We start from the raw sequence: 26923 nt of genomic DNA on the forward strand, positions 1-26923 counted from the left end.
AAGGGCGTCAGACAAAGAGACACAATGTCTCCAATGTTATTCACAGCATGTTTACAAGTATTTATAATATTGGATTGGGAACAGGTGGGAATAAGGGTTAATGGAGAACACCTCAGTAACCTCAGATTTGCTGCTGACGTTGCCTTGCTAAGTTACTCAGGGGAGGAATCGCAAAGCATGCTTGCCGCACTGGACAAGCAGAGTAGAACCGTGGGCCTGAAAATGAATGTGTAGAAAACTAAAGTAATGCTCAGTAACCTGGGGAGAGCACAGCGGTTTGAGATAGGTGGCAAGGCAGTGGAAGTGGTAAGCGAACATATCTACTCAGGCCAAGTTGTGACCCCGGATACCAACAATGAGGCAGAGATAATTAGAAGGATAAGAATGGGGTGGAGTACATTCGCAGGCATTCTGAGATGATGAATGGCAGCCTACCACTGTCCCTGAAGAAGTGTATGACAGCTGCATCTTACCGGTACTCAGCTACGGGGCAGAAACTTGGAGGCTCACTAAGATGGTTTAACTTAAACTGAGGAGGACTCAGCGAGCAATGGAACGGAAGATGATAGGTGTAACATTAAGGAACAAGAAGAGAGCGGAGAGGGTCAGGGAACAAACATGTGTTAAGGACATATTAGTAGAGATTAAGACGAAGAAATGGACGTAGGCAGGGAATGTAATGTGAAGGCAAGATAACCGTTGGTCATTAAGGGTAAGAGAGTGGATGCCGAGAGAAGGCAAGAGTGGCAGGGGCCGGCGGAAAGTTGGATGGGCAGATGAGATCAAGAAGTTTTTGGGAATAACTTGGTCGCAGTTAGCACAGGACCGAAATAATTGGAGATCCATGGGAGAGGCTTCTGCCCTCCAGTGGGCGTAGATAGGCTGGTGGTGGTGATGATGATAATATAAGAATTGCGAACCACAAACAAAACACGTGAAGGAAGTTCGCTGTGTTCATGTATGCCTGTGTAGTGCGTTGGTCTTATGTAGGAACGTAAGCTTCTCGTTATGTGATTCTGGAAATTTTTACTAAATATCCCAAATACGCCCAATTTCGGACGTCCGACTGGACGTACGGAAGTGTTAAATCCGGTCAACCCACGGGCGCACATGGTGCGTTTATCGGCCCTGAAACGAACTTCCTACGGATGTCCGGTAGAGCCGGAGCGGACGTACGGCGGACGGCCGACGGACGTCCAGTGGTTGCTTGGGAAGCCCCAGATCGAGATTCCCATGTGGAGCCGAAAACCGAAGTTTTATTCCAAAAAGTACAGTGTAAAGTGTGATTTTATAAAAATTATCTACTTTAGGTTCATGAGCTAACGAGAATGAAATTTCAAGTTGTGGTGGTGCCGTATTGACTTCCTGTATTAAAAAATACAAATTATAACAGGCTGTACTAACAGCTTGTTTGATATTCTCTTTCAGATTTTTCACGCTTTCTTTAAAGAGGGAAAATAAAGAAATGTCGTAATATAAGCATAACTATGTTACAGTAAAAATACAGCCTCCATGGATTGGAATTAGACCAGTGACGTCATGTGCTGTGGCTTTAACGCTTTTCGGCTTTAGGTGGTACCCCACCAAGGATATCAAAGACAGTGTATTGTCGTTATGTAGCAGCTTTGTGACGTATGTGTGAGGCATCTATATGCGTTCACATCTCTGACTGGAGCCGGGCACATGCCAAAGTGCATGACTAGAAAATGTATAAAAAATGTCCACCAATTTTTCTTGCTGTGTTTCATTGCAGACATCCCAAATCGGTTTGACAGAAAATTTCAAGGGGTCCAGGGGAGACAAAAGGAAGTTTGAAGTGTGGCTTCACGGAAGAACACAGGTGTTTATTATTCAGGTATGCTTTGTTGATTGCATTGCATTTGCCGGCTTTGGTATCACTCCATGTTACTCGGTGACAAGCCTTCGTGCTTTTTGTTAAATTTAGCTACTGGCGTTCATTCGTGTGGCGTGTGTGTTAAGTGAACATCAGGCACACACTTTATATTATTTTTTGATTTACTTAGATGGTTGTTGTACAGACAAAATTGTCTGTGGGATTGGTAATGGCAGATCATGAGCAGGGATCACAAATCTCAGCTGCTATGTCTTTATGGCAGCACATTCATGTGTTTGTTTCTTTGTGGGTAGCCTTTGCTCTAATTTGTGTTTTATCAAGCAATTAAGGATGAATGAGTGGACTGGTCATATCATAGAAAAAAAACTCTAAATTGATCAATATTTTCGCTTGCAGCTCATTGTGACAAGAATATATTGATGGTTAAAGCAGGGCACTTGGACATTGAGTGAGCATTTTTTTGGCGACGGAAAAAGAAACCGCACGCAGTCACAACAAAAGGGGATTTCTCCTCCACATAGTAACCCCAGAGCTGTGACGTAGGTGCTGAGACTTAAAAAGAAGTGACAAACACCATGGACACAAAATTGTCTAATGGTGATGTCGTCAGGGAAGTAGCAAAAACTGAGTAAATTGTGAACTCTTTGCTAGCTTGATTTGATTGATTGTGGGGTTTAACGCGCCGACGCAACGCAGGCGATGAGGCGCGCCGTAGTGGAGGGCTCCGGATTAATTTTGACCACCTGGGGATCTTTAACGTGCGCCGAAATCTCGTACACACGGGCGTTTTTGCTTTTCGCCTCCATCAGAAAAGCGGCCGCCGCGGCCGGGAATCGAACCCGCGACCTCGTGCTCAGCAGCGTAACGCCTTAGCCACTGAGCCACCGCGGCGGGTTCTTTGCTAGCTTCAAGTCGTGCTGATCAAACATAACCATAGGTGCCATTACAAGTTTTGTAATATTTTTGGTGTGTGGTCCCCGACCGCACAAACTATTCCAACTCCCAGTGAATTCATAGGAGCAGTGCTGGAAAGCGGCTGGAGAGCAGCCGCTTTGTTAAATAATAGTTTGAAGTGTGAATTAAAGTCGGCATGATTGATACTAAGACACGATAATATTTAAAATAAATCAATTTCAACTAATCCAAACTTGTAGTTTCTTTTCACAGTTTCTTTAACCAAAGCTGCACATAACTGAAAGGTAGCCCTTGTTTTCTACTGAGAAGTTTAGGACAGTCTAACTCTGCGAGTTGTCAAATGATAACTTTGTTGAGAAAAAGTTTATCTTTCTGAAATTTTTCCTCCTTTTTAGGCGCCTTCCACAGAATGCAAGGATCTGTGGGTGAAGAACATCAAGCAGGTCCTCCTGCAGCAGTTTGAACATCTCAAAGGTGAGCGACTTCAAAAAACAACGCACTGTGGAAACTCAAACATGCTTTGTTTTTGAATCATTGCAGACGAAAGCAGGCGTCAGCAGTATGAGAAGTATGAGCAGCTGAATGGGGTTAAGCCACAGTCGCCGAGGTGAGCACCGCAATGTGAACACGAGATTTTTCTTGAAGTATGCGGCAGGGGGAGGGGGGGGGGGGAGCGTTGAATGTCAGTAAGACCCTTGCAATAGCTATTGTATTTATCCCACAGACCTGACTGAATGCTAAAGCATAATACCACGGGCAGTGCCCTTGCATTTCGTAAAGCAAAATATGCTTCCTGGTCTTTTTCTGGAATGACTTTAAATAGATGCTTTGGCATATTTTGTGGCAATAACTAAGCCAGGCAAGCATGTGAACATTTCCTTCTGCATTGTAGAATATTTCTGTGAACCGTTTTTTCTTCTCGGCACTTAGCTCTGAACGGCGATGTTATCCTGTATTAAAAGTGGAACGTCCATGCACTTGCTCTTGCTGATACCAAGCTACACCTAGCTGTCTTGTTTGACATTAAGAGTGTCACACGTTAATGTCATTATGGCATAACCGATGATTCTACATAGGATTGCACTCCAACATAGATACACACAGTCTGAATGCAGCAGCATTCGATTAACCGACTTCCATTGGCCCCCATCATTCTATTTGATTGCTTCTTCAATATCTGTTTTTTTGGTAGTTTATTTAAACGCACAATTTTTCCTCTGTAAATTTGATTAAGTATTGAAAACTTGTGTCATATCTGACACAAGGTTTGTCTATATATTTACAGTGTCCTACCGATTTCAGCCCCATGAAAAAGTCAAAACAGGGCTTTCGTTGTTCGAGATGCCATTTGGGAAACTTCCTAGGAGATAGGATCGCGACCAGATTTTAACTGTGCTTGCGTGACTTTGTTTTCTCACCCGCCGTGCCGGTTCAGGGGCTAAGACATTGTGCTGTTAAGCCCAATGACTCGGGTTTGATTCCAGCCGTGGTGGCTGCTTTTCAGGCAAACGCAAAATGCGAAAGCACCTGTGTATTGAGATTTTGGCGCATGATAAGGATCCCCAGATGGTCAAAATGAATCTGGAGCCTTCCACTACGGCGTGCCTCATAGCCCAGGTGTAGCTGAAGAAGGCAAGCGTGGCAGGGGGGCGGCAGAAAGTTAGATGGGCAGATGAGATCAAGAGGTTTGCGGGGATAAATTGGTCGCAGTTAGCACAGGATCGGGGTAATTGGAGATTAATGGGAGAGGCCTTCGCCCTGCAGTGGGCGTAGATAGGCTGGTGATGATGAGCTTAAATGTGATAAACCCCACAATTAATAGACTTTGTTTGGTTCTCTATCCTCATCATCAGCAGCCGAGTGCGGCACACCATCAGCGGCATGAGCTGGGAGAGCCGCCGTGTATCGGACAACAACAACAGCCGCAGCGGGTGCTGCGACCAGCGGGCCAGCCGTGTGCTTGGCCGCCGGGCCACTTTCCCAGCACTGCGCAGCTATGGAGCCAATGGCGAGGCTTCCGATCACGAGGACGGCTGGTCTACTGACGACCTCTCGCAGAGTGAAGACGACGATGAGGATGACGGAGACATCTTTGTCACCTCTGAGGTCAGCATTTTGAGCGGTGTCGCGGTTGGCGCTGCTGTAATTCTCGAGATGTCTGCCACACCGTAGACTGGTGGCGAAAGGGAGTTGACGCGCTACTAGTGGGGTGAATATTCGAAACGTTCAGAGTGGTTAACGTGGTATTCAATTTACGATCGAAATGATATAGCAGCATTCGGAAGCATTGAATATCGTCTGGGTATTCCAAAGTTCGATGACACTCAGTTCAACATTGTTGTAATAAAATAAAATGCAAAGGATTGCTCTTCATGTCAACGAAACACGCCCTTTACAATGAACTAGGTGTCAGCTATATATCGCTCGCATTTTGAGCTCTTAGGATCACCGGCAGCCGTAGCGGCGACAATTTTCCTGCAATGCTCCGAGTTTCGGCTGTAGCTTGTGCTGCTAGATGCAATAGGAAGGGGCCTTTGGGAAGGCCTTATATCTTGGCTTTGGGCCAACAACGCAATATAATTGTTTATGATCATAACTAAAAGGAGAGCTTGCTGCCCACGATAAGTGACAGTGCCACGCTACCAACCAGACGGGTCCACACTAAGGTGAGGGGAAAAGAGGCAACACAGGTTTGGCTATAGAAACAATTTGGGTAGCAATATAGTTGGGCTGGTGCCGACGCTTCTCGCTTTGTGGTCGGGGTGCACAGGGTGAGCTTGCTGTGTTGGCTTGGGAAGGTCGGGACTCTTGTTCCAGGGCACGGTGATGTCCATGCACGCTGCAGGGCTGTGGGTGTGATCTCAAAGCGCTGATGTGGGCTCGCTGGCCTGCGTAGATGGTACGAGGGATGACTGTCGTCTCCATCTCGGCCAGGATGTGGGAGCGCTTTCGGATGCCTCCCAGGGCGTCTCCGACGACGGCTGGTGGCGAGAGAGCGATTGAGGGGAGTGCGGGCCATCTTATTCCCATCCGCCAGGGCGTGGAGTGAAGGCAGAGCTGGGTGCTGGTTCGGCGAACTGGCGGCTGGCCGGTCGTTGCCGGCCTTCACCGGGCGCCAGGGATCAGGATGGTGATGCCTCCCAACGGTGGTGATTTCTCGAACGTGGTGTGGGACGCACATCTGCTCTTTCGGGTTTCGGTGCCCGCCGTTGGCTGCCGGTACCAATGTCCGAACATCGCACCACTGCAAGAATGAAGCGACTGGGTATTTTTCCTTGTTGCTTCCGCAACATACTGGTGCCGAAACCCGGGGACAAGCTAGGCTCACTCGCTTTTGGGTGAAGCGCTGCGATACCACGCAAACACCTTGCACATCGTGAGCTGGACGACGGGGACATATGACATGCAGATGTACCTACAGACAACTTAGTCACATTTACTTGCAAGGGCTCTGTTCACGTAAACGTAGTCTTGAAAAATACATCATGTACCAGCGAAAACCGACTGGGTGGGTCCATTGGCCAGCCAAGACCTGTCTCTGTAATCCTCACGACAGAGCACTGTGCGCTTGGGTGGCCATGCAAGAAGCTGCACACATCGACGAGGTGACGGAGGTGGGCGTGGCTTCTGGAGTTAACGTACACAGCCGAGGTATCCTCACCACTTGCAAAGATTCTGTTTGTCCTGAAACTAATTCCGGAGCACATGTCAAGTCCTATTGAGCAGGAACTGAGCGTCCCCAGCAGCTTGCCAAGTGGCGACTTCAGCAATCTTGTGCAAGGCCATAACACCAGGCTTTCCAGTGATTGCAGGAACCCCACACAAGTAATGTTGAAATTGACCTTTCAATTTGAACATAACAGTTCGGCTTTCAGTGCTACTTGCTAGCACTTCCTGCTCATTAAACTCTCGCGACCGGGCAGCATTGTTTCTGAGGCCATGTCACTTACAGAAATAGTGCCACTGGTTAAATTTCCTTGTTCCAATCCTCGCACCACACCGGGCGCATGGCCAAAACACTCCATCAGAGAGGCCTAGCACTGATAGGTTCTAATACGGCAACCAGCTAGCTTCCGAGGCCGTGGTTTACAACTCTACAAAAAGCTCTGGAAATCTGTCTGCCACCTCACCATTTCAAATGTGCAGTTCTCGTTGTAATGTCACGTGCGATTTCAGCTTCTCACTGTCGATTTGGCATAGCATGAGCAGTCTCAGCATTCCGAAAAATGAACAGATGGCCAATTCTTTGTCATAGTGCCACGCACCGCAAGTGCTTTTCATGCACACTATGACATGCCTCAGCAGTCCAAGATGGTGGTGTCACCTCAGTTTATGTCCTTATGAGCCGAAAGTTTACATTGTGAATACCGAGAAATATGTGATCTAGATGCACACACAAGAGGCACACACATCCAAAACAGTGGCCTATATGAAATCACATTCAGCAGCACAGGCTAAGTTTACTCCCATGGTAACACTGTGCTGAATAGTTATACACACGAGTTGCACATGCTAAACACTTTTACTTGGAAGTAGCTAGTTTACAAGAGCTCCATACTAGTTACTAGTGCCCAAAGGTTCTGTGCACAACTCGCAGCGGCAAAGTGCTTTGCGTACAAATTTCCAGCAGCAGTGTCTTGCACAGTGAATAACAACCAGGAAAGTATCACACTCTAAACTTTTTTTCCTCCCATATACTCCCTAGAGGTTCTTTTTCGCCTGTCCTCTAGTGATCCTCCTTGTAGGAGTTTTTTTACCACATAGAACAGGGAGGTTTTGTTTACCTCCTCAGAACAGGGCGTTTTTAGGTGATAGAAAGGAGGTAGTTAGGGAGTGTTAAGAAATGTTTGGGAGAATTTAAGGAGATTAAAATGGAGTATTCTTTACTTCCTGAAGGCGTTTTTAAGTGATGTTTATGGACTTTTTAGGCGGTTGAATAGGAGCCTAATATGACTCCCTTGGGAAGTACTTATTATATTTTAGGGGCGTTTTTAGGAGGTTCAAGGGAAGCATTTACTTCTTTTGCATGGAGGTTTATGTTTTGTAGGCCTCGCGATGGGAGTTTTTAAGAGGTTCAAGGGAAGCATATATTTCTTTTGAATGGAGTTTTGCGAAAGTTGGGGCGGTTCTGTAGGCCTTCCGAAAGGAGTTTTTTCAAGGCCACAAGGGAGAGTTTCTAGTTCCCTGCGGGAGTACTCATTTCACACGGTTTTTCTCGGTTTCACACGGTTTTTCTCGGTTACACGGTACATGGTGTACACAAGAAGGTTCCGAAATAAAAACTTAGGGCGACCTCCTATAAGAAAGCAGGAATGGTACATTGCTAAATAACACGCCAGTTAGGAATGGAAGACAGCAATATAATGCTAGTTGCACAAACCGTAGAATTAATATTACTACATGAACTGGAAATACGCGAAAAACAAAGATAGGCGCAAACACAACCGCATGGTAAGTGAAACCATTATATAATACTAGCGGATCTAGAACGCGTCAGTACTTATCAGAAGTTATCAGTACGCATCAGTACTCAGTACACAAAGTGAAAAGTAATGGTTGCAGTGGTTTACAACAAAAAAAAAAATTCAGTTGGCGGTGAAATGAGCCAGCTGTGTGCTCGTTGAACAAACTGTAGAAACAATATTACTACAAGAACGGGACATATCGGAAAAACATATAGGCACAAACACAACGGCATGGTAAGTGACATCATTATATTGTCACGAAGGCAAGGACGATGCAGTTGTGTTGAATGAGAAACACGTTTATTGGAGCGAACTTGTGCTCCCCTAACAACTCAAAAGAATACAGAGGCGGCGAAGCAGCGGTCAACAAAGTGACTTGCACTGGCGAGTGTCGTCGAATCGAATGCCCCGGCGTCCGCACTGCAGGCTTTTTATCTTTGGCGCGCGTGGTTCTCGAAACGTCGATTCGCATCGAGAACATAGTAGATCCAAGAAGATTATTCTGGGCTGTTCACGTTAGATCGGAATGCTCTCCCTATCACAACAGATAACACATGCGGCACAGAAAGAAAGAATGGAACACGCGCTTCCCTTGGCGCAGAGATAACACAGACCGGCGCAGCCGGGCGGTAAAAGCAAAACACAAATAAACAAACCCAATGTATGGTTCGCGGCATTACCCCTCCCCTCTAAGAGTGCATCGACCCGATGCTAAGCGACAGTCCGAACAAATGAAAATAAAAGTTCGTCATCGTCCGTAGAAAGGTTTTAAGCGAACCACGTGGACGACTTCAGGCCGCGTGCGTCGTCGTGATGTGCCGGAGTCACCATCGGGGATCACTTCGTAGGTAAGTTGGCCAACACGTCGTAGAATCTGGTAGGGTCCGAAATACCGTCGCAGGAGCTTCTCACTGAGTCCGCGTCGTCGGATGGGAGTCCAAACCCACACACGATCCCCTGGTTGGTACTCGGCGTCTCGGCGTCGGAGGTTGTAGCGGCCCGCATCCACCAGCTGCTGGTCCGTTATACGAACTCGAGCGAGCTGGCGGGCCTCCTCCGCACGTTGAAGATATCCGTGGACGTCGGCGTTGAGGTCGTCGTCTTCTACGTGCGGAAGCATGGCGTCGAGCACCGTAGTCGGCCTTCTACCGTAGACAAGCTCGAACGGCGTCAGCTGCGTCGTCTCCTGGATAGCCGTGTTGTACGCAAACGTGACATACGGGAGCACTTCGTCCCAAGTCTTATGTTCAACGTCAACGTACATTGACAGCATATCTGCGATTGTCTTGTTCAGACGTTCTGTTAGTCCGTTCGTTTGCGGGTGGTATGCCGCCGTTCTTCGGTGATCCGTGTTGCTGTAGCGTAATACTCCTTGCATCAGCTCCGCAGTAAATGCCGTTCCGCGGTCGGTGATTAGGACTTCCGGGGCTCCATGTCGCAGCACAACTTGGCTTATAAAAAACTTTGCCACCTCTTGTGCAGTCCCCCTCGGAAGAGCGGCGGTCTCTGCGTAGCGCGTCATGTAGTCTGTCGCTACGACAATCCACTTGTTCTGTGATCGTGACGTAGGGAACGGGCCTAAAAGGTCCATTCCAATCTGTTGAAATGGTCTCGATGGGACGGCGATCGGTTGCAGAAGTCCGGCGGGTCTTGTCGGCGGCGTTTTTCGTCGCTGGCAGTCACGGCAGCTCCGGACGTAGTGGGTGACGTGAGAGGTAAGGCCGGGCCAGTAGTACCTCGCCTTGATTTTTCCAATAGTGCGGGCTGTGCCGAGATGTCCGGAAGACGGGTCGTCGTGGCACGCTTCCAAAATTTCGTCACGAAGGTGCGCGGGGATGACGAGAAGGTAATTCGCTCTTGTTCCGGGGCTGAAATTCTTCTTCACGAGGACGGAGTTTCTCAGGCTGAATGCTGGTAAGCTGCGTTTGAAGGTCCTAGGAACGGCAACGTTGCATCCCTCGAGGTACTCGATTATGACGCGTAAGTCGGGGTCAGCACGGTGCTGGGCGGCTAGGTCGCTCTCCGTCACGATCCCGAAGAACGCGCTGTCTTCATCAGCGTCTTGTGGTGGTGGGTCGACGGGGGCGCGGGACAGGCAGTCGGCGTCGGAGTGTTTCCTGCCGGATTTATAAACGACTGTAACGTCGAACTCCTGCAGGCGCAAGCTCCACCGCCCAAGGCGGCCAGAGGGGTCCTTCAAATTGGCGAGCCAACACAGGGCATGGTGGTCTGTTACAACCTTGAATGGCCTTCCATACACGTATGGGCGAAATTTTGAAATCGCCCATATAATAGCCAGGCACTCTTTCTCAGAGGCAGAATAGTTTTTCTCCTCCTTCGACAGACCACGGCTGGCATAGGCGATTACCCTTTCGCAGCCGCTTTGCTTTTGGACAAGGACGGCACCCAAGCCTATATCACTGGCGTCCGTGTGCATTTCCGTTTCGGCATTTTCGTCGAAATGAGCGAGCACGGGCGGGCTTTGCAGGCGTTTTTGCAGCTCGCAGAATGCTTTTTCTTGGTCGTTTTCCCAGCTGAAAGGGGTGCTATCTTTCGTCAAGCGCGTGAGTGGCTCTGCAATGCGTGCGAAGTTTGCGACGAAGCGCCGGTAGTATGCGCACAGCCCGAGAAATCTTCGCACGCCCTTCTTGTCTTTCGGCCTTGGGAAGTTCGCAATGGCTGAAGTTTTTGCCGGGTCAGGTAGGACTCCCGCGGCATTGACGACGTGGCCCAAGAACTTGAGTTCCCCGTATGCGAAACGGCACTTTTCAGGCTTCAGCGTCAACCCCGACGTACGAATGGCCTCGAGTACAGACTCCAACCTTGCAAGGTGTTCGTCGAAAGTCCGGGCGAATACCACTACGTCGTCGAGGTATACGAGGCAGGTGTGCCACTTAAGGCCAGCTAGCACAGTGTCCATGACTCTTTGAAACGTCGCTGGTGCTGTGCACAGCCCAAACGGCATCACCTTGAACTCGTATAGGCCGTCTGGGGTTATAAATGCAGTCTTCTCTCGGTCTCTCTCGTCCACTTCAATTTGCCAGTAGCCGGTCTTCAGGTCCATCGATGAGAAGTACTTCGCGTGGCAGAGGTGGTCGAGGGCGTCGTCGATTCGGGGGAGGGGGTACACGTCCTTTTTCGTGATTTTGTTCAGTCGCCGGTAGTCAACGCAAAACCTTAATGTGCCGTCTTTTTTCTTTACGAGTACGACGGGCGCAGCCCAGGGGCTTTTCGATGGCTGTATAATGTCATCGCTCAGCATGTCGTCGACTTGAGTCCGGATGGCTTCCCGTTCGTGTGAAGAGACGCGGTACGGTGACTGTCGGGTAGGTCGGGCTCCAACTTCGGTTATTATTCTGTGCTTCGCTAGAGGGGCCTGACGTAGTTTTGCGCTCGACGAAAAACATTCGCTATAGCGACGCAGCAAAGCCAATAATTTTTTCCGTTGTTCTTGCGGTAGCGCCGGATTCACGTCGAATGGCTGCGGGAGCTTGAATGTTTCTACGGGTGTGCGTTCAAAGTCGGCGACTGCGATCACATCACTTGCTTCTTGCGTTTCTTCGAGGAACGCAATTGCAGCTCCCTTGTTTAAATGCTGGTACTCTTCGGTGAAATTAGTGACCAAAACGTGAGATTGGCGTTGCTTAAAGTGCGCAATGCCTCTTGCGACGGAGACACCGCGGTCGAGAAGCAACCTTCGATCACTCTCTACGATAGCGTCGATGTCAGAAGCAGCATCCTCACAGTAGACGGCGATCATCAAGCTTGCGCGGAGTGGCAGGGTGATGTGATCGTCGGCGATCCTGACAGCAGCACGGTTCGGCTGCGGCGGGTTCGGCTGCGGCGTCGTGGAGTGATTGGAGGAAAATGTTATCGACTTGGTCTGCAGATCAATTATTGCACCGTTGTCCGTCAAAAAGTCCATTCCGATAATCACGTCGCGGGAGCAGTTAGGCAGAACGACGAACGCCGCAGGGTACGTTGTGCCGTCTATGGTGACGCGCGATGTGCACGTTCCACTTGGCGTCACGAGGTGGCCTCCTGCTTTGCGTATGTGCGGACCGTCCCATCTGGTCATAACTTTCTTCAGCTTAGACGCAAATGGTCCGCTCATTACCGAACAGTCAGCTCCCGTGTCTATGAGGGCGAGTACGTCAAAGCCGTCGATGGACACCTTGACGTCAGATGCAGTCGTCCTCGAGTTCCGGGTTCGTCGGGGCGTCGTATCTCTGCTTGTACGTGTTGATGGTCGGGCACTGTGCATCGTCGTTGTCGTCGTCTTCTCAACGGACGTCTCGGTCAGGTCGGGTACGCGTCGCGCCGTGTAGCTGTCGTCGTGTTCGGGAGTCTCGTCAGGGTTAGGTCGGGTCGTCGGGATGAGGGCATGTCGTGAATCACTGTCTTCAGCGCGTCCTTGCGTCGTTGGAGGGTTTCTAGTTTTTCGCCGTAGAGCAACTTCACCTCCAGAAGTTGCCGCCTTTAGTTTCCCCCGCGTGGGCTGGGGGACCTTCCACGGGCGAAGTCAGCGTTGCTACGGCGGTTCGGCGATTGGTAGGAGTAGGGCGACGGCGAACGGTTGAAACGCGCTGGGCCACGGCTGGTTTCAGATAGATACTCGTCGATCTCACGTTGTCGTTGGCCAGGGAGAGGGCGAGGTGCGTCGACGGAGAAACCACTCAGTCCGAGTCTTTTGTATGGGCAGCGACGGTAAATGTGGTCGGCCTCTCCGCAGTGGTAGCACAGAGGACGGTTATCGGGAGTTCGCCATACGTCCGTCTTCCTCGGCGTCTGGTTTCGGGCTACCGGGGGTCGGGCGGGTGACAGTGGGCGGCGGTACGGCGGGGCCTCTTGACGGCGTGTTGGAGCAGGGCGGGGTCGACGAACAGCCGCGGAGTATGTCATAGCTTGTGGCTCGCGGGGTACCTCGGATGGCGTAGAAGTTCCCAACGCTTGTTGCACTTCTTCTCTAATCACGTCGGTGAGGGAAGCGACTTGGGGCTGCGGCGGCGTTGGGAGAAGTTTCCGCAGCTCCTCTCTCACTATTGCGCGGATAGTCTCGCGTAGGCTGTCGGCCGGGATCCGCGTGCTGCCAAAGTCGTACGCATTGGCCGCGCCAACAAAGTTGCGGTCATACTGCTTAGCACGCATTTCGAGGGCTTTCTCAATGGTGCTGGCTTCGGTCACGAATTCGGCGACGGCTTTGGGCGGATTTCGGACAAGTCCAGCAAACAGTTCCTCCTTCACTCCGCGCATTAAGAAGCGCAACTTCTTTTCTTCCGTCATTTCGGGGTCCGCGTGGCGAAATAGCTGCTTCATCTCCTCAACGAAGATCACGACACCTTCGTTGGGGTGTTGCGTGCGCGTTTCCAACAAAAGGGCGGCTCTTTCTTTCCGCACGACGGTAGTGAAGGTCTTAGTAAACTCGCTTTTGAACTGAGCCCAGTTTGTCAAGGAGCTCTCGTGGTTCTCGAACCAAGTGCGAGCCGAATCTTCCAAGTAAAAGAAAACGTGCCGGAACGTTTCTGCGTCGTCCCACCTGTTGAATTTCCGGACGCGCTCCAGTTTCTCCAACCATTCTTCTGGGTCTTCTGCGGGGGCTCCTCGGAACGATGGCGGTTCCCGGGGCTGCTGCAGGACGATTGGCGACGTTGTTTCTTGCACCATGGTGTTGGTTGCAGCGTTCCTTTTCTTGGGCCCTTCTGGCATCAAACCGAACTCGGGCGGTAAATCTTGCAGGCGGGGGCTGGCTCTTGTTGGACTGGCTTGGCGGCTTTTCGAGGTTGTAGTGGGCATGAAGGGTGCGTACCCCGCACCTCCACCAGATGTCACGAAGGCAAGGACGATGCAGTTGTGTTGAATGAGAAACACGTTTATTGGAGCGAACTTGTGCTCCCCTAACAACTCAAAAGAATACAGAGGCGGCGAAGCAGCGGTCAACAAAGTGACTTGCACAGGCGAGTGTCGTCGAATCGAATGCCCGGCGTCCGCACTGCAGGCTTTTTATCTTTGGCGCGCGTGGTTCTCGAAACGTCGATTCGCATCGAGAACATAGTAGATCCAAGAAGATTATTCTGGGCTGTTCACGTTAGATCGGAATGCTCTCCCTATCACAACAGATAACACATGCGGCACAGAAAGAAAGAATGGAACACGCGCTTCCCTTGGCGCAGAGATAACACAGACCGGCGCAGCCGGGCGGTAAAAGCAAAACACAAATAAACAAACCCAATGTATGGTTCGCGGCAATATAATACTAGAGGATTGAGAACGCGTGAGTACTTATCAGTACGCATCGGTACTCAGTACACAAAGTGAAAAAAAAAAATGGTTTCAGTGGTTTACAACAACAAAAACATTTTTAAATTGGTGGTGGAATGAGCGAGAGCTGTGCAACGATTTGATATTGAAAGGTAACGAGCATTTTGTAGATGGTAAAGGCACAAGAGATAAATGATGTAGGAGACAGACAGCAATGAGATGGCTATGGATAAATGAGTAATATAGAGAACGAGAAATATGCTGCGGAAAATACCAGTGCGTTTTGATAAAGACACAAATGCGCCAAGAAAAGTGACCGAGTCTGAGGGGTTAATTGCAATGATATAGAACAGAATGGGTGGTATCGCGACAGCTTCTTTAGAGTGAGAAGAAAAAGCCATGTAATTTGTGTTTTTGGGATAATTTTTAGTTGATTCATTTAGGACCTGTTGCCAACATTATTTAGATAATTGTTTCAAGTTAAATTAGTTCGTTAATATTATTGCTTCACTAAAAGATAGCTGTATTATCAGCATACAGAAGGGCCCATCAAATATCCCCTGTTCAGTAAGAAAAGAAAAAAGAAAAAGTCAGTAACATAATACGCAATTCTTTTAGACTACTATCCAATGATTACAGGATTGAAAACAAATAAAATATTAGTGAGGAATATTGATGCGATAAAAGTTAATCAGTTCTATATCCTTCACACGTGGTTTGGTGCTGGCAAGGTCCAAAAAGGCATGTTCCACAAACGTTAGAGCGCCTTCTTGGGATATTGAATGTTGAAAACCCAGAACGATGCAAACAGACTACACAGTCCTCCCCCGTAAAAAAGGTGATGCAGTCAAGACACTCTGGCCATCGATGCGCAGGCTAACTTCCGGAATACAGGCAGGGAGTCAAAGGAACATCTGCCTGAAAAAGCAAAAAAGAAAAAAAATGCCCCACATGCAAAATTCAAAACACACTATGATTAAGTGAACTTAATAATTCGGTACAGTAATAAAATTGTTAGGCCAGGTTCCCTGCGAATTTCAGTACTTAAATTATGAATGCAAAGGCTTCATAAAACCAAGTGCCAGTACATTAACCATCGTGGCTTTTGCAGCAATAAAAAAGATACTACTTCCGCACAATATACTCGAGCACAACTTTAAATGACAGTGAAATTAAAATGTTAAAATGCAAGTCTCTCCAGGCTGATAGATTAGCTCACGGAGAACACTATTATACCCCTCTTACACCTGGCTTTTTTTAAAAATAAGGTTGAAACTAGCAAAAACACGGTTTCACCGGAAGGGCTAAAATGGCCTGACGCGCGCAACTTCTTTCTTGGCTGCCGCTGGATGGTGCTACTCGTCCATACTTGGGGTGGCAGTACCGCTTTCCAAGGGAGCATGCGAGCTACGCACGAGAAAATCGTTCGACGCCAACAATTGCGGGGCCTCAATAGGCCAATGTTTTTCTTCAGTGAAGCGTAAATACTGATCACGGGTCCAATGGAGAAACATTTTGCTTACTGATCTCGAACGGCAAATGACAGGGTAGTTTGGGGAAGCATGAGCGATTTGACCGAAACTGACCAAACTGCTTGGTACGTGTTAATGTTGTATTCAGTTGCTTGTATACTGCTATTAATCAACGCTGCTTCACTTGCTTCTGGTTTATCCTGATGCAAACAGCGACTGCAGTCGTGTTTTCGTCACGTTTGATGAGCATTTGAACAGCGATTTCTCAGCACTTAAGGAATCTTGGCACTAAATCAATGCTGAAATGGCTATGTGGAGGTCCGACTTCCGTTTGAAACCAACTTGCTGGTTGCCCTCAATGACCCTTTAACAACAAGTTACCCTTATGCCTCATCACTGCCACCGATTGTTCCTCCGTGTGGTGCAAGGTGTGTTACTGTGAGTATTTTCAACGTGAAACGAACCGTTTCTGTGATTTGTAGGACTGATTCTGCTATTAATTACTGCAGTGACAACAAGCTACGAAAGAAAATCCCGCCATCTCCACGAAGTGAATGATGATGAGAGGGGCGAAGCTAAAATGCTTATCACCAGACAATGTGACGCATTAAGTGCAAGCTGCTTTCATAGTGTGTGCATTGACATTAGGATATGGCCCCCTGGCAGAATGATGCGCTGCGCGAGATTTTGCCGTACCTAAAAGGACAGGCAACTCATTTTTACGGAGTATAGGATCTGTAAAAGGGTTGAGAGTTGGGCGAGTTGGTAATGATGCATCTCGAAAAACAAACTGCGCGCAAATTAACAAGGACAAGAACACATAAAGACGGCACAAGCGCAGCCTCGCAACTAGTTTATTATTGCACAATTCAAAGCTCTAAATGACCAAGCGCCCAATTGCCGCGCCCCCAATGCGTCACAGTTCTCGGCGCACTCAGCCGAAAATACTAAAAAACCTAACAACAAAACCACAAAACGAACTTTGAGGCGCACGGAAGGCGAAAATCAGCAAAGATAACCGCATCATACATGGATTAAGACCCCCTCCCACCTTCAACACGCATTCCCAGAAGAGGCACCGAAATAGCGCTCAATGTGCGTCTAAATATGCGACTTCTCGATTAAGCAGGGCGATAGAGGGATGACTGATACATTCGGAACCAGCTTTTCTGATGTGGCTGGCTTCTACAATTTCTCGCGTTTGCTGGTTCTTATGTCGGAAAAGGATGGCTGTGCGCTCAAACACAGGGACACAATCAGGTCTGCATGCGCGGCAATGAGAAGATAAGTGGCTCAGGTCACGTTGAAAAATGAAAAAAAATATACGGTACTTTTAGACGTCGTACGCTCGAGTTTGTGACAACGTACCCGTGTGCGGCTTTGTCCTAAAGTTCGGAGAAACGCAGGCGGGTTGCGTTCCATTTCTCGTCTTGCATTACGCTTTCTTTTATATATTAGCGCCCTCTTTCCCGATGTCTCTACCTTCCTTCCCGCTTGCGTCTGACTGCGCTTATTTTCGCCAGCACGAAGTAACCGTCACGTGGCTTTGAAACGACGCCGCGCGCGACAAACGATTTTATCTCGAATGCCCGATTACAAACCGGCCTACAAAAGAATGCGAATGCATACCCCAAAACCCACAAACAAGTAAAATAATACGAGTGTGCGCTTTTTTCTTTGCCCGTGCGTGTACGTGCTGTTAGCGGTACGGGTACCCGGGTACTTCGCTGTTAGCCCTATCCAAACGTTTGACAAACGCATCGACTTATGACAGACCACTTACCAGCGAGCTGTCCACAGCTGTCGCCGTATCCAAATGCTGTTTGCGGCCGTTCCTCGTGTGACAGGGGCACATGAAAATCTTGGCACTACTAGGTAGTCCCTCACAAATAAGAAAAAACGGCGGCCCAAGGCGAGGCTTGAAGCTCCGGCCGCACCGAGTCACCGGCCGCGCTGCGTTGATAACACAGAGGTTGTTTACATCAGGGCAGCCAGTCGTGCCGCCAGGGCAAGTTGAGTCGCTGCAGTCGGGTGCGTTGGCGCGCTGGCACGAGAATTTAAATCGTCTATGTATGCGCGAGCAAGCGGAGCAGATGAACATTGCAATTGTTTGCAACGGCGACAACTGTCTCTTCGTTAGCAGCAGAGTTTGACAACAGCTATCGCCAAAATAAACAGATTGAAACAACACGGCCGCGCTGTCTGCCTGTGATCGCGCTGGTTGAAGCATCTATACGGGTATACGTACGGTATCGGTTTTGTAGCTGCATGCGACCATCGCGTCCTGCTTACTCGTTCTAATTAGCATTAGGCCACGGTTGAAGTGCTGATACACGGAAACAACACAATACTAACATGGCGACCGCCCGCTTGAGATGATTACCTCTGATGGGGAGTTTATTGTGGACGTGGTAGTTTACAAGGAACCGAACGGCATCTCACAAATGGTGTTAAGTCGTTTTAAATCCTCTTTTTTGCTACATGGATGGGGAACGGTACTACCATGGAGGTTCGTCCACTTTTTTAGATCATGCCTAGGGAGTACATTTTTTGCTATAGGCCTAGGTACTTTTCAGGGCACATTACTTGATTAAAACTCCATTTCCGGCTGGTTTGCGTTTACAGTGCAGTGTTAAAATACCCGGAAGACACACGTAGCTATGTCAGAATCACCACAATTCAGCTCAGGGGTAAAGGAGGGTGAGCCCCAGGAGTGAAAGATGATCTGTTGATTAAGCAACACTAATCATGTGGATGTGTGCAAGCAGGCCCAATTACCACCCTCTAGATAAGGAAGCCTTTGCACTGCTTCACAGAACCACTTTTTCTTTTAGCTACCGCTGTGGCTCAGCGGCCAAGGCATTGCAATGCTCAGCACAAGGACGTGGGTTTTATCCCAGCTGTGAAGTTATTCTTCAGATGGATGCTAAAAATGAAAACGCCCATGTGTCAAGATTTTGATGCATGTTAAAAATCCCCAGGTGTCTATACAGTACAGTTGGCCTCATGGTCCAGGTGGGGCTTCAGCTCTTAAAACCTCCTTGTTTGAATTTGTTTTTTCAGCCTTTCTGATTGTTGTCCCCGGTTGGTTGCTAATTTAGAGTACATTTTAACAACGTCCTGAGCCCCTGACATACGCAGGCCAACACAAGATGTGAAAACTTTAATTTGACCAGAACATTAACCGGTTGCTCAGGATTTTCTGCATACCCGCCGTGGCGGCTCAGTGGCTAAGGCGTTGCGCCGCTGAGCACGAGGTCGCGGGTTAGATTCCCGCCCGCGGCGGCCGCTTTTCTGATGGAGGCGAAAAGCAAAAACGCCCGTGTGTATGAGATTTCGGCGCACATTGAAGATCCCAAGGTGGTCAAAATTAATCCGGAGCCCTCCACTACGGCGCGCCTCATTGCCTGCGTTGCGTCAGCGCGTTAAACGCCACAATCAATCAAAACAATCAAGATTTTCTGCATGCAAGTGATTCCAGGGAGTTGTGCTGTGTTTCCTCCTCGTAGTCAAATCCTCCTGGTCCTTGTCCAGAGAATATGCTTTTATGCTTGTCAAGAAAATAGAAATGTTTCACAACTCGCCGAAATTTATGCTCTAAATTTTCTCATCAAACAATCATTCGCAAAACAATCAAGATTTTCTGCATGCAAGTGATTCCAGGGAGTTGTGCTGTGTTTCCTCCTCGTAGTCGAATCCTCCTGGTCCTTGTCCAGAGAATATGCTTTTATGCTTGTCAAGAAAATAGAAATGTTTCACAACTCGCCGAAATTTATGCTCTAAATTTTCTCATCAAACAATCATTCGATGCGGCCACGCCTGGTTGTTATGCTTGGAGTCAGGCTCAAGCATGCCCCAAACAAGGTTTGTCACTTTCGGCAGTAGCCAAGTTTCCACCACGCTTCGGGTGAGCAGCAACTGAAGGCCCAACTTGCAGACGCCCTTCCAATGCAAAACCATTAAATGCTTCATTAAGCAAAAAAGATGACGTTGGAGTCTGCGATGGCTGCTTGGGAAGCATTCTACAGCGCGAGGCATTCCATAGCACATGGTTAATCTTGGCAGTGGCGAGAGGTCGCCGTCCACGCCAGTGCACTGCAGGTGAAGGGAGAACAAGAACGGAGCCAAATTAGCGAACAGACAACCAGCGAAAGTCAACACCATTTTCAACTTTCTCGTTATACGGTGGCTGGAAGGAAAAGCGGCACAACGCGTAAGAGGGATATTGAAACCATTTGAAAGCATTAATGCTGATCGCAGAGCAAAGCATCCAAAGCCGCATGATTACAGAGCCCTTCAAGAACGTGAGGCGGAAGCAAGTCATCTCCGGCTTTCAACGGCATGCATGCATTGTGGCTATCGCGCTTACAGCCCATAAAGAGTACTTGGGTGCCCTGGGACTTTTTCGCGCAGGTTGGTGGAAGCTACGTGGCCCTGGGGGACTACGAGGCCGTGGACGTGGGGGAGGCCTCTCTGGTCGAGGGCCAGCCTGTGCAAGTTCTGCGGGTAGGCTGCGCCGGCTGGTGGTACGTGCGCTGCCTGGGGGGTGGCGGCCGTGAGGGCTGGGTGCCGGCCGCCTACCTCGGGCCGGCTCTTCGGCCGCACCACACCGCCCGCTCTTCGCCCTCTGTGAGCAGTCAGGGTGAGGCATAGGCTGGAGACGGCCATCATACGTTTCATCTGGAACGACAGCTTAGCACCCCATTGTAGATTGGCAGTATGCGTAGGGAGGAGTATGCAAACTCATTGGAATCGGGCAGCTGTGTTTCAGAGGGACGCCTGTGTGGACTATCTACCGCCCTGTCTGTCTGGATTCAGGCAGCTTACCGATAAGCTCAAGTTCCTGGTCATTGCTATCTCTCAGTAACTGTCGTGCTTAGGTGCGCCTCTCTCGGGGTACTCAGCAGGTAGGTCATCAATAAGCACAAGTTTGTGGCCACTGCTATGTATGAATTACAATCGCACTTGGAGGTGCGTTTCTTCCTGTATCCATCTTGAATGGGCTGCTCGCAATTCAGAAAGACGCAACTTTTGTTCAGCATCTAAATGTGTGCATTTCGGCAATGTGTGTTGATGAGCAGCCGGCTGGGTAGGCAGGTCTTCTTGCCCATTCATTTTGGTAGCAGGTTATTAAACTTTTGGTCCACTATGTGAACCTGGGTTGTCTCCAGCCATTAATTGAATCTAAATAGATTCATAATACATTTGCAGTGGTGTTAGTGTCTGTTTACTGTCATGATATTTTGGGAGTTGTCTTTTGCAAATTGAATTTAAAATAGCCCATCAAGTGGTTGCTCCTCCTTGCTGACTCCTTTAACCTCGAATTTGAATAACGTATGTGCATGGAATTTGCAAGCACAATTGCAAACCAGAAGCGGAATGGCTACTTTGGTTTGCGGCTCCCAAGTAATGCTGTTTCGGCTAGTTTACAAACTGTTGCAAATGAAAAAAAAAACTACCTCATGACATCGAAACACCACACTTACAAAACCATTGAGTCAGCCCTTTACAAAAGCGACATCATTACCACCAAATGAAATTCCTAGCTTCCTCGCCATGGTGGCTCAATGGCTAAGACGTCGTACTGCTGAGCCCAAGAAGGCGGGTTCAATCTCTGGCTGCGGCAGCCGCTTTTCTGATCGTGTGTCGAGATTTTGGCACCCGTAAAGATCCCCATGTAGTCAAAATTAATCTGGGGCCTTTTATTTAGGCACACCTCATAGGCCTATGAGGTGTGCCAGAGTGAAGGTGTACCTTCACCAAAAGTATACCAAGCGCCAAAGGTATACCTTCGGCGTCTGAAATACGCAATATCTGAGACTGCTGGCTTTTTGAGTTCAGGCTGGTGTTTTTATCCTCACGTTTTATTTGTTTCTTTTGGCGCATTTATTTTGCGTGCTTGCATCTGTAAAAACACGCGTGTTTTTCATCTCGTTTCAGACTCTGGCACAGGGGGCCTGCACCATGCGATCAGCAGAATCAGCATGGCCAGCAACCTTAGCAACACTAGTCTGGATGGCGGCATGTGAAGCTGTCCTGTCCCGAACTACTTACGCACGCATACAAACAACACACACTGTAAATAATGTACAGTGAGAAAGGAGGAGGAAGAGATAGTGCAAGCCAAGGCAGGTAGTGAAACTTTCTTCCTTAAAACTTCTCCAAACGTGACACGGACCCAGTCAGTTGGTGTTGGTCTTCACAATGCATTCCAAAGAAACTCAGTTGAGTCATTCATATCGCTTCGTGTAACATGTTGCAAAATCCAGCGTTCTTGTCAAAGTTACTAGAAACTTACACCTCTATTTCAGCAAAAGGCTCTTCAAACGTGTTGCATTAAAACGTGTAAAGAAGATAGGCATGGCAGCTTTATTTGGTGGTTTCAGGTCAAATGTCAGGCCCGAAATGAGTTGAAAATACCAAAGTATACCCATAGTATGTCTACGTATAGTGGATGTGTTTTGCTATGTCGCACTTGTGTGTTTCATGTGCATATTTGTGACGTCTTGTCGAATGTTCCGCATAACGAGCACATGAAGCACGCGTGTGTTTCAGCAGTGCTTCAATGTTTCAGCAGCCCAATGAGTTTTCTTCATTTCGCAAGGCGTAAATTTGGGGTTTGTCTTTTGGAGAATTCTGGCTAAAAAAACTCAAGGCAAGAAACACGAATATCCGAAAATTGTTTGGGTGCGGCCTGCTGGGAACTAGAAATTTGCATTTTTGCAGACATAATTGCATAGCAGCACCAAATGGTCCTTTCACAGAATATTGCAAAACGTGTGCATTTGTGACGACTTAGTAGTGAAAGCATTGGAATGTGAAATCTCATAAATGGTGCTCATCAGTTCCTATTTGCTAATCATGCTTCTGTGGCAATGGCTGCAAACATTGGCATAAGGAATTTCTCATTTATAAAGCTTTGAATGTCTTCAATGCTTGAGAAATACAGCTGCTTTGTGTATTTAATACAGGCAGATTGCATTGTACTGACCAAATTACATGGACAGACTTTTTGTCACTCAGTGTACATAACCACACGTCGTAGAAACTTTTGCCGTTTTAATTTTGTGGATTAGGTCTTTGCTCGTGCTTGTAGACGGAGTTTCCGTGAATTCGTAACTGTGAGGTCCCGTCATGTGCGTGAAATACCAAACACTTCAAACTGTCGTGCTAAGTGCATAGATCAGCGTTCGATGTATCCGCATACGCCGAGCTTTTGCCACACGCGCCTGTCTTGCTCACTGGTGCAGCAACGCTCGGCCACGTTCACCCAATGCCGTCACATGCTCCAGATTTGATAGTTTTCCGTACTTTTTCGTACTTTTGTTACACGAAACGCATGCTGTTGATTTAGCACAAGCCTCACCGTGCAGTTCTTATAGGAATGGCCCGGTGTTTTTACCTGATTCGTTTGTCGCGTGCGTGAAATGTACATACTGGCCAGCCTGACGTTGCACAAGTTTCGCGGGGTCACTAGCCTGCCTTGTGTGACAGCTTTTTGTCGTCTTGAAGCCGATAATTACAGTAGAATGAGCTGTAATAAGCAGATGCCGTCTACCAAAGAGTTATTGCATTGCAGAGCTTTGCAAATGAGTTCAAAGTACTCTGTAACTAAGGGCAACGAATATGTCACTATGCTGAAATCTATAGCTTCCTCAGGTGAAAGGGCTGTGCCGCTCTGAACCTCGACCATTCTTTCCTTCTTGGACTGCGAGACGCTTAGTCGGTCCAATGTTGCGTTCGGTCGCTCAACTGCTCTTGCAGCCGCGTATTGAGGCAGTCTTTGGAGATTGCAAATGCGCAAAAGTTCAATTCAATTATATGCGCTGTGCTACAGGAATGTGTGCCTTCAACTTAGACTGACAAGCTGAATGGCGGGGGCCGTGGTGCCATGGGCGGTGTTTTTCGCGATTTCATTGCTTAAAAGTACATCGACACCACGCCCAGCAATGTTGAATGAAACAGCAGGGAGCTTGGAACGCTTTTTGTACTTTTTCGAAGGACGTGCAGTTGGTTTTTGTGTAAACTTGGGGTGACACTGCGCCATTGCCGAAGCCTTACCACGTTTCTTTCACAAAGGGCGCGCACTGGAGGAATTGCTGTCAGCAGGCCAAGTTTTTTCTTTAATTGCCACACGTCTTATAGAAATCGACTGGAGGGATTTGGTGGTGTCGCTTGTTTGACCATGACTGGGAAAATGTGCTTGTTGGAAGGCAAGATTTCTGATCCTGAAAAGTCGCAGCAGTTCATGAGCATTTTTAATCTTGCTGCTGCTTCGTTTTGCGAGTCACGTGCAGAAATTTGTCGTTTCCAGAAATCGACTGCAGCGATTTGGTGGTGTCGATTGCTTGACAATGACTGGGAAAATGTGCTTGTTGGAAGGCAAGATTTCTGATCCTCAAAAGACGCAGCAGTTAATGAGCATTATTAATGCTTGCTGCTGCTTCATTTTGTGAGTCACGTGGAGAAAGTTGCCGCTTAAAGGTACCAGGGATATTGTTTTTTCTCAAAGCTAATAAGCGATCAGTGTGTTGAATGTGTGCGATGTAGATTCATTAGTTGTAATGTAAGAGCATTGATCGCTAGCTTTTAAATTTTTATTTCACATGTTGCGACGTTGTAACCAAGTGGACATGTCACTTGGCCGCTGGTTTGAACGATGCTGGCCTCGCTACAACTAACTTGCATTAAACAGAATAACCCATCTATATAGGACTACCTTTGTCGATAATAAAAGAGCAAGCATGGCCTGGCATGGAGACTTGGAAAAAGCGTCGTGTAGCAAGAAGAATGAACTTACAAGTGCTGATAAGGCTTAACACTGTAGTTAAACACATGAGCACATTAAAAGTAAAGTTGCTCTGGTGCATACATTCTCAATGGGTTTTCTTTTCACCCTCTACCAGAGTTCAATGTACTAAGTTCTACAGATCTAGTCAGTACACTAATGTTAAAAAAGAACACTTAGAAAAAATATACGTGTAATTGTACTATTACAAATGATGACTTCTATTTTGGATAACTGTGGCAGAAGGAAAATGTGCACACAAAGCTGTACTACTTTGCTGACTACAATTCTCTTGGCTTTTGTGGTGCGCCCAACATGATGGGGAACTGCATTAAGAAGTTGCTCTGTCCTGTACAATTGTGAGAAAGCATGGCGCACACCAAGCAAACCGGCAAAGAATATATATACCTAATACCGTATTTACTACTGAGGAATTCTTTGGACTTCATATTCCGATGCTTCTTCTTACCTCCTCTTTGTCAAAATTTATTTGGACTTTATTTGAAAACTTATAATCAGGAAGTTGGCTTGTAAATTTAAAATTTTTTTTAGCTTAGTAAGGGAGTTTACAAAAAACAGCAAAGCAAATTTCACATTTGGCAGCTCTAATATATAATAGAACGTCTGCCATTGCTTTGCAAAAGGCTGAGTCACAAGCTAAAAAGAAGAATTTTTTGCACCTCTGCAGATGAGTCACAAGCTAAAATGAATTTAGTACCTCTGCCAGTGAAACGTTCACCCTCTGTGTCTGTTAAAAGATTGTATTCAAACAGGCCAACTTGCTAGCTTATCATAGTACTCGAGGGTTTAGGTCAAGCTTTTGTTTAGTGCTTAGCGAACACTGCTAATTCACACACCAACTGGTCCAAAACTTGGTTTGAAGTAAGGGTTCCTCAAGCAACATGGCTTTTGAACTAATGGGTTAACGAGATGCGCATTGTCAAAGAGCTCGTGCCCCTGCCACATGTTTCATTTCATTTAGGTCAGAAGCCAGCTTCTAGACTGTGTGTGTATTGTCAACATGTAAGCCTGGAACACCCATTTGCGCACGTGCACATCGCAGAGTGGAAGCGCTTACTGCTTATTGCACGCTGATCCTGCCTTGCCTGTGCACGTTGCACAGTGTGTGCCGCTGTAATTACTGATATTGTGAGAAAACAATATGTACTGTAAATAGACCTGTACTTATGTAAAATTGAAAGTCGCGCTGCTCTGTGTTTGCCAAAGAATAATTAAAAGAGGTGTGTGTATATGAACGCTGCACTGCAAGATACGTGTATTTCTGTTCAATGCAAAACATTGAATGGCTTGTGCATTTTTTCAATGTCTCATGCCATTAAAGTAAACTTGGTTCCAAGGAGTCGGTCTGTGTTATTTTCCCCCTGTAGCGTGCTAGGTCTGGTATCATTCGCTATCATGCCCTGAACATTCCAAGGCGGCTGAAATAATGAACTCAGGGGTACACCCAAATTTGCACAATTGTATGTCAGAGCATCTGCAGCTAACAGCACTACACCACGCACTCAGCCGTAGTCGTTAGTACTTGCGCTTGCAACTGTAATACTCGTAGGCGTCATCTGCGTTGGGGCAGCGAAGCGCATACTCCCACTGAGCTGCTTCGGATGGGGCGACGACCCTGCCGGGAAAGTTCGTGTGCACATTTCTGCCGCCGGCTAGCCAGGGAGAGAGAGATAAAGAGAGCGAGAGAGAGAGAGAGAACAAAAATGTATTGATAAGAGTATGTGCTGAAATTTTTTTTCACCCTTCTTCCTTCTAGGAAATGATTACAAACGCTTTTTCTCGCACACATACACAAAAAATACCACATGTACGCGTCGGCGTCCTCAATGGCGTCTTGTAAAAAAAAAATGGAGATCAGCAGTGGTTGAAACGCTCGGTTTGAACTGTTTGCCATCCCCACCTTCAATGGCACTATTAAAAAGGGCGGGGTAACGTAATTTTAAAAATGTGCAAAAATTAGATGTTACTTGTAATGGGGAGGGTATTGTCGCGGTGGCGCTGCAGATTTTTTTTATGTTGTAACAAGAATGGGAAATGATTTTCGCGTGTAAATATGTTTCCACTGATGGTTGCCTCATTTTCCCAGGGTACAAACATAAAAGGCGATATGCAATAACGTCACGAGAATTTTTTTTTTTGGAAAAGGAGA

The 26923-nt window shown here is 47.7% G+C and overlaps 1 protein-coding gene across 5 annotated transcripts in view; it reads left to right on the forward strand.

Moving 5' to 3' along the window:
- LOC144169263 (guanine nucleotide exchange factor DBS-like) overlaps positions 1-26110 on the forward strand; it is a 349981-nt gene extending 323871 nt beyond the window's left edge. For 4 of the 5 annotated variants that reach the window (XM_077698325.1, XM_077698328.1, XM_077698327.1 and 1 more), the window contains 6 exons: positions 1754-1855; positions 3166-3244; positions 3311-3377; positions 4624-4876; positions 20379-20607; positions 21906-26110. In XM_077698325.1, coding sequence (XP_077554451.1) covers positions 1754-1855; positions 3166-3244; positions 3311-3377; positions 4624-4876; positions 20379-20607; positions 21906-21994 — 819 coding nt within the window. In that variant the 3' untranslated portion in view covers positions 21995-26110. The remainder of the gene's footprint in view (positions 1-1753; positions 1856-3165; positions 3245-3310; positions 3378-4623; positions 4877-20378; positions 20608-21905) is intronic. The other variant, XM_077698326.1, reaches the window with a different exon arrangement.
- Positions 26111-26923: the final 813 nt, after the last annotated feature.

Source organism: Haemaphysalis longicornis, unplaced genomic scaffold, assembly GCF_048455015.1.
Source record: "Haemaphysalis longicornis isolate Haplotype H1 unplaced genomic scaffold, Haemaphysalis longicornis Haplotype H1 scaffold_2, whole genome shotgun sequence".
Classification (NCBI taxonomy): Eukaryota; Metazoa; Arthropoda; class Arachnida; order Ixodida; family Ixodidae; genus Haemaphysalis; species Haemaphysalis longicornis.